The sequence below is a fragment of the Gymnodraco acuticeps genome, unplaced genomic scaffold (assembly GCF_902827175.1).
Source record: "Gymnodraco acuticeps unplaced genomic scaffold, fGymAcu1.1, whole genome shotgun sequence".
Lineage (NCBI taxonomy): Eukaryota > Metazoa > Chordata > Actinopteri > Perciformes > Bathydraconidae > Gymnodraco > Gymnodraco acuticeps.
The window spans coordinates 967,132-975,129 of NW_022991187.1; the positions used below are offsets into that span (position 1 = coordinate 967,132).

The window sequence follows — 7,998 nt, forward strand, 5'->3', positions numbered from 1 at the left end:
TGTTTGAAAGGAGTAGTTTATTACAGAGCATAAGGAAACTACTCAGTCTAGACATGAAGCACAATACAGTATGAGCTACTTGTTCCTCTGGAAGTTGAGCGCATGTTGGTAGGAGGAGAGAAAGAGCAAAGAAGAGGAGTAGAGGAAATAGAAAAGGCACTCTTACACTTACTGTAGCCAACGGGATGGCTTCTGAGTGGTAAAAAGGGGACAACCTAAACTTGAACCTATCCTTCACATGGGACGACTGTAAACAAGGCTGGTTTCTCTGTACTACACCAACCAAATGTTGCCATTCCTTGCGGATAGGTAAAAGCTAAAGGATTGCACCAGACATTTTAAATGAGATTTCAAAACCAATTCACTGAAAAATATAATCTACAGTCCAAAAATAAAAAAGATAGTCATTGACAACAGCCAGTGGCACTTTCATCTTGAGGCGGACCAGAGCTTTTCTGTACAACACTCTGGAGCATCAAGCAAAAACACTGAAAAATGGTCAAGTCAAAAGGAATTGAAGATTCAATAGCCATATGTTTTTAAAGCTGCCTTCTGAAACATCGGCTTCTCTGTATCCACGCTGAGTTTCAGAGAACAAATAAATAGTGTTAAGGGTTGACTTTAAGCCAATAAGACTGTGGCAAAGAACACACTCCTTGAAGAACAAAGATGGGACCAGGTTTCTCTGTAGCTACACCTGCCATCCATACACTCGAGGAGCAAGAGGACCTTTCGTCACTTCAAACCATAACAATTCAAGTGAAACTACATTTAAAAAAAAGGACTCATTTAAAATTGAATTTCAATGCATAATCAATCCAATCTTTACTATTACTATCAAGTATAACAAATACCTCTGCAGACCAGAGCAGTGACATAGCAGCTTCTGACTTTTCTGTATTACGTCAGAAATCAGCAAAGGTCTGGAGGGGCATCTGAGGCTTTATGCTCATTCGAGAGCTTGATTATTTAGGATTGGCTCACCTATTAGCCTGCAATGCATAGCATTTTTTGTGAAAACAGCAACAACCCTTACAATTTTAATTGTGCCATTTTAGCATCCTCCACATAGACAGGGGAATAAAAACAAAAGAGGAAGAGAACACTGGGTCGGGGGAATAATTGTACAGGACTAAACAAAAAGGAGGAATGTTTAGAGAGACACTAAACTTATTTAGATGGTGCCAGATGAGAAGGACCTCCAACTATCAAATTAGGCCTTTACATTGATCTACAAAATGTAAACGTCGCACAGACACCTTACATTAGTAGCACCATTGAATTCAGTGGGGGTGTCGCTTAAAGCCTAAGATGCATTGCATACCGTCTAAGATCGCTGACACTAAATAGAAGACAGACGCTTTTTGAGTGTGGAATGCCAAAAGGAGAACAACTGAGCACAGCTACTCAGCGTTTACTACATAAAGCAGGGGAACCTCAGGACATGGAAAACATTGAGCACGATGGTGCATGAGTTCATGGAACTCATCCAATTGTTTAAACATCAAGTTTCTGAGGCATGCCTCCTATGACAAAGTATGAAACAGCAAGAAGACAAAAGGAGGGAGTAGGAGTGAGGAAGGATTCATGAGATAAAGATGCCATTACTATGAGAGAGACAAGGGCATTTCACCCCCGGAACCTAGGAGGCTTCTCTGTAGTATACACCAACAGGCCTGGGGGGAAAAGCTTAACATGTTTAGTATTTGAGTTTTTTGGGCACCTCCCATGGGAAGGAGTCTCGGCCAAAGTGGCCATAGGCTGCGGTCCTCTGATACAAGGGCTTCTTCAGATCCAGCTCCCTGGAATACATAATCAACACATTTAGCAGCAGTCGCACCTAGTGACTTCAAATGCACATAAGCATTCTCACAATAGCTAATAAGAATGTCGAGAGCCACCAAAAAGCATAACAAAAATCAATTAAAAATCATGTTCGTTGGACCAGCTGGAATAGAGGGAAACACGTGAAGCGTCGACACTTACCATGAAGACCACACTCAGCCCTGAGCAGTGTGGTGACTGCAGCGGCAAACCACTCTACGGCTTACAAAAAGGATGCTTATCAAACTATAAGCTACAGGGCTTCTATACAAAATATGCCATGCATAACGGATTAATGAGACCTTTTGCCACCAATGCCCACATGTGTGACCTTCAACACTAAGCCATATAACTTCAGTAGAATTAGATAGGGTAAAGTAGTTGATCAAAACAAATTATAATAATTGCTAACGTTAGCAAAAGAAGAATTATAATGGCTCTGCAGAGTTTCTAAATACTTTACATAAAATAAACGAAATCCTGTGCAGGGCAATTCAATAAAACACAAGGCACAGCAAACCGGAAGGATCTGCTGTTCCACTAAGTAACAGGTGGCTTCAGGGGATGGATATACATTACCTGACAATAACTCCAGGACGAAGGTCAAAGTTCCTCTTCACAATATCAAGCAGCTCCCTCTCACTCTTTTTTGAGGTCCCGTAGTGGAAGATAGAAATGGAAAGGGGATGGGCAACTCCAATGGCATAGGCAACCTAATACAACACACGCACATGTATTATATCAAGCAGAAACACTTCAGAGAGGAACCTCTTTGTCGCCCCTCTCTAAAACGAAGTGCGTTGAGTTTACCGCTTACCTGGACCAACACTCTCCTGCAGAGCTCAGCCTTCACTAGAGACTTGGCCACCCAGCGTGCGGCATAAGCAGCCGAGCGGTCCACCTTGGTGTAATCCTTCCCAGAGAAGGCCCCACCGCCATGGGCTCCCCAGCCTCCATAAGTGTCAACAATGATTTTACGCCCCGTCAGGCCGGCATCCCCCTGTAATAAAGAAATAGTTGTTACACAGGTATGTACCCCCAAGGCTAACTATGATTTCAAAGCCACACCCTACTGACACCTCACCTGCGGGCCTCCAATAACAAATCGTCCGCTGGGCTGCAGATGGTAGATTGTGTCATCATCCAAATAGATGCATGGAACCACAGCTTTGACCACCTTTTCCTTCAGGGTGTCTCTCATCTCCTCTAGGCAAATATCTTCATCATGCTGAACAGAGACCACAACGGTGTGCACACGCATTGGAAGCATGGCGCCATGGTCCTGGCGGTACTGGACGGTAACCTGTGCAGGGATAAAGAACTAGCTAAATCGCACTAAAGTAAATGTATAGTAGCTTATAAGAGCAAGTACATCAGCTTTACCTGTGTCTTTGAGTCTGGCCGGAGCCATGGAAGGGTGCCATTGCGACGCAGCTCGGCCATCTTACTATTCAGTTTGTGGGCAAGGACAATTGTGAGAGGCATACACTCCTCAGTCTCATCCGTGGCATATCCAAACATCAAGCCCTGCAGAGCAAGAGACATTTAGTCGGTTAAAAAAAGAATACATCTATTCTAAAAAGATTTTTTTTTGAAGTAAACTAACTTTAGTAGAGATATGTCTGACAAAAATAATGTGTGCCCCTACTGACCTGGTCCCCTGCCCCTATGTCCTCCTCATTGCGGTCAATGTGAACACCCTGAGCGATGTCAGGAGACTGCTGCTCCAAGGCCACAAGAACATTGCAGGTCTTGTAGTCAAAACCTGTGCAGGAGACAGAGCAGCAGATTAAACACCAGCTAGCAGATTAGGCAATCAAATAAACAACAATGTGCCACACCTTTAGAGGAGTCGTCATATCCAATTTGGCGGATTGTGTCACGAACAACTTTCTGGTAGTCCACGTTGGCACGTGATGTCACCTCACCGGCCAATAGGATCATCCCAGTTTTGGCAACTGTCTCTGCAACAGGCAAGAAGGATGCAAAAACAAGGTAATGTCAACAAGTGTACTGAGCAAACAGAAAGGGGGACAAAATTACAATCGGAAGGTTGCGGGTTCGATCCAAGCCCTATGCCGTCAACAGTCGCTTTCACACCAAGTACTTTGCCGTACTTAGCCCCGCCAAACTCTTTAGTCTTTAGAACTGTCCTAGTAGATTGCGTTCACACCGGAATAAGTCCCTGAGGGAGGATTAGGCAAATGAAGCCGCTGACGTCACTTCTTCTGCTTTGGGTTTATTGGCAGGCCGCAAACAATTTCACGGCGTATACTGCCTCCCGGAGTCCTGGGTAAATCGCCAGAAGCACCGACACCTCCTCATCACTCCACCGCTTTATTTTGTGTTGCCATAAGTTAGTCTCTCTCCGATGGTGCGCTGGGCTAATGGTAATAATGCAGGGGACTGAAAAGGTTCGCATGAACTAGGTTCTAGTTCCAGATCTTTTTGGTGTGAAATCAAAATCCCAAGAACTATCGGAACTATTCCTGGGAAAAGTACTACGGTGTGAAAGCACCCAACATGTTGATGTATCCTTTGGCAAGATATGTTGCTGTGTATATGAATGCAAGCTTACTTGAGCAATAGGCACATTGCTCTGTATGAAAGAAGTGTGAATGATGACTTTTAGTATGACAAAGCACTTTTAGGGTTCGTAAAGACTGGATAAAGCATTATACAAGTACATTTAACATCGTACTTACCACATGCAACTTTGGCATCAGGGTCCTGCTTGAGATGAGCATCAAGAACTGCATCACTGATCTGATCACAGATCTTGTCTGAAAAACAACAACAATGCAACTTAACACCGGAAACAACAAAAGACTGCAGCAAACCCATGTGCATGTAAACTGAGGCACGTTAGCGCCAGTTTCGCGCAGGGGGAGTGGCTCGGAGCCATTCGAGAGTCGCCATTTCAGCATGAGAACACATGTGATGGGGAAAGGAGGGCGCGCAACTACCTGGGGACCAAAAGGCAAGCGCGATACACACTTCTAAACAATGAAGTAATTGTATCTATCGACACTAAATGCCAGTTAATAAACATACACCATGGTTCCCTGCTGTTTGGGCCAACCATTGTGCCTCGCGTGCTTCAGGAATAGCCCTGGAAGATTTGGCACGTTCAGGAAAACGTTAAACAAAAATGATATTGTAATGGTATCGGCCAATCATCCAATCAGTGATTGACGGATACAATTAGATGTGTGTTTCCAGTCGGCGCACAGATGGGATCAGTCAAGATTAGCGAGCTAACATTAAAGCTAGCTACAAGTAGCGCATGCTCTCTGGAAACCGGCCCAGCTAACGGAAAAGGCCGTAACGTCCAAATATATTAATGTATACTCCAGTAAGTCATGTTGCAGTTAACTGTTAACATGTACTATATGTTAGGGAGAAAGCGTCGTTAAAATACAGTTATTAGTGTGGCTAATAAACCAGATAAACCAGATAAACCTGTGTATGTGTGTGCGCTTACCGGGATGTCCTTCCCCGACAGACTCTGAGGTGAACAAGAAACAGTCCTCATCAATGAGGGCGTTATGAAAACCATTCAACTGTCCGTTCATTGTCGATAACGGCTGCTGCTGCTGCTATGTAAAACTTGAATATGAAGATATCTCTTCAGCTAGCAGAGCCTCTTCTATAGGACTGTCCTCGTTTCTCGGTGTATTGATCCTCAAGCGTGAGCCTCATGGCGCAGAGCTCCACTATTTAAGGATAAAGTCTGACGCGTTGACGTCATCAGGAGGCGGGCCATACCATCGAGCCAATCACAGGGCTTGCAGCATACAGTGTAAGGTTGCATACTGTAACAGGGAGATGCATTGCCGAATGGCAGTCATACAGCGACCATGTGCTATCAAACATATCAGAAGTAGAGTGTGTAGTGAAGTAAAAGTACCAGAGAGCAAGAATACTCTGTTACAACCAAAAGTCCTGCATTCTAAATCCTACTTAGTAATAGCATCAACATATACTTAAAGTACCAAAAGTAAAAATACTCATTATGCAGATTGGCCCATTTCAGAATTATATATATTATGTGTTTTGATTATAATTATTGATGCAATAATGTGTTTATCAAAGCTGGTAAAGCTGCTAATTGTACTACTTGTGTATGCTGCAAGGTAGCTTGTGGATTTACTCCAGGTGTGACTTTTAGGTTTTATCAATTGTTGATTACATTTAATATCATTGATCCAAATTTACAAAACTTAAGGTATGAAATAAATGTTGTGGATTAAAACTACATTTGTTTACCTCTGAATTGTAGTGGGGTATAAGTACAAAGAAGCAAAACATTTAATACTCAAATACAGGTCCCTCAAACTCGTAGAGCGCCGTGCTTTATCAACGTCTTTGAGGGGGAAAAATATCGCACCTTAAGTGTGTATGTCATTGTTAGACTGAAATGTGTTGATAGGAAAAGTAGATGATGTAATAATAGTCACAAGTTGTGTTGTCATTTTACATTAGATTCACAAGCTAGACACCCTACCAATCTTCAATGATAATATGTTTGGATCTGACTAAAACTAAAACAGCAGGACTTGCATTTTAAACTTCTCCACCACCATGCCACCAACACCCAAACAATCCTTTGTGTGTTTTGTCCCAGCCATAATACCATCAATGTATAAATACAATGGCATACTTTCACGATAACCAAAACATAAACCTAATCTTAATCCTAACAATAAATCAATGTGTTCATTCATAAAAATAAAATACTGGCAAAGATGTCATTTATTTGCAAAACAAACCTATATTGTTCAAATGCCTGACACTTGATGTTTCTCAGGCTGACCACTCTTCCCATTTCATCTCATGTTCTGTTTGGAGCAGGTGGAAGAAGAGAGGACTGGCTGTCATTCTACAAACAGGACAATTCTGCTTAAAAGCTCTCATTTAATAAACAACTGGGACAAACATATATTAATTAGAAGGCTTCTTTAAAGCTTAGGGGTTCAATGTTAAATGGACATCCAAAGTTAAGGACTTCTATTATTCCGGATGTGTCATTTAAAACTGTCTTTGTGTGAAGCAGGAGTCAACAAATATAAATATGTCCCAGAAACCTGAGTAAGCGGTGGTATAAACCAACACTGGTATGGTAAATCTAATAAACTGCATTTATTTGAGCTATCACAGGAAAATCAGAACATGCTCTTTCCTGGTATAACCATATTAACCTGTAAATACATTTGCAACAAAGGTAAAACTGGTAAGTGGAGAGAAGAGCAGCGCATACAATCCTAATTTAACTTGATTATGCTTTACTCAAAAAGCTCCCATCTCACTTCGACCCTTAAAGCCCTGTTGGGTAATATAATCAAAACCTCTGATTGTGAACATGTTGTACCTTTGTATGAAACAGATGGGTTTAATTAATGTTGGTACAAGGATTAGTTTGCTATGGTTTGTGCTCCAAAGCAGTTCCGGTCCCTGTGCTTTAGCTTGAAAAGATAGATTCATCCAGAATTCAATGTTGACATTAGGATAATATGGTTTCAACGTTTTTGACTCTGATGTGCACATTTTCCGTTTGTCATTGTGAGTATCTAAAATGCTGCACAAAATACTAATCTCTTGTAATAACATATAATGTATTGCTAGTCATGATGACAAAGCATTCATGAATGTGTGGACTAAATAAACAAAGATTATACCTTTAATGGTCAGTCACTGAGATTGTTAGATAACTCACATCAGCTGTTATTTTATGACACCAATAATATATATTGGTTTGTTGTCATCAACAGTGGTCATACAAAGTCATAAATCAAGGGGTTTCCTTCAGCACACACACACATACTGTCATTATGTTATTATAAGTCAGAATTTGACATTTTAATTGTGCAATTTTGATGGAAAATCCAACCCATAATAAACTATCCATGCTTATAACACTACAGAGTCATTAGTATGGTCTGCAAGTGCCCTTTTTGATCCGTTTATTTTATAATGTCATTATTGTGTTAATCGTCACTAAACAGAGGAATTCAATCCCTGAGCAGTGTTGCATCAGAGCGGTAGTCATTTGTCACCATGAATTTGCAGGGTGGACGCTTTCTTTTCAGAGGGCAAACGCATGATGCAAGATGCACCTGCTGTTGCCTTTTACAGGATGTAATGTGTCGGTTACGGACATTTATTCAGAGAGTC

The 7,998-nt window shown here is 41.6% G+C and overlaps 1 protein-coding gene across 1 annotated transcript; it reads right to left on the reverse strand.

The window, feature by feature from the left end:
- mat2ab (methionine adenosyltransferase II, alpha b) lies at nucleotides 1-5,570 on the reverse strand. The gene is made up of 9 exons (XM_034238237.1): nucleotides 5,309-5,570; nucleotides 4,530-4,607; nucleotides 3,666-3,788; nucleotides 3,477-3,589; nucleotides 3,208-3,351; nucleotides 2,909-3,127; nucleotides 2,642-2,824; nucleotides 2,404-2,537; nucleotides 1-1,802 (listed from the first exon to the last, which is right to left on the reverse strand). Exons 1-9 carry the CDS (start codon nucleotides 5,397-5,399, stop codon nucleotides 1,700-1,702), a joined length of 1,188 nt encoding a protein of 395 aa, XP_034094128.1. The 5' UTR covers nucleotides 5,400-5,570; the 3' UTR covers nucleotides 1-1,699.
- Between the last annotated feature and the right edge of the window lie 2,428 nt (nucleotides 5,571-7,998).

Bases quoted from the DNA above. Each gene is read 5' to 3' on its own strand.
- mat2ab (XM_034238237.1), bottom strand. From the start codon at position 5,399: ATGAACGGACAGTTGAATGGTTTTCATAACGCCCTCATTGATGAGGAC. The intron at 4,608-5,308 runs GTAAGCGCACAC...GTTGTTTTTCAG, and splicing joins TGTCGGGGAAGGACATCCCG to ACAAGATCTGTGATCAGATC. The intron at 3,590-3,665 runs GTGTGGCACATT...TCTCCTGCACAG, and splicing joins ATATGACGACTCCTCTAAAG to GTTTTGACTACAAGACCTGC.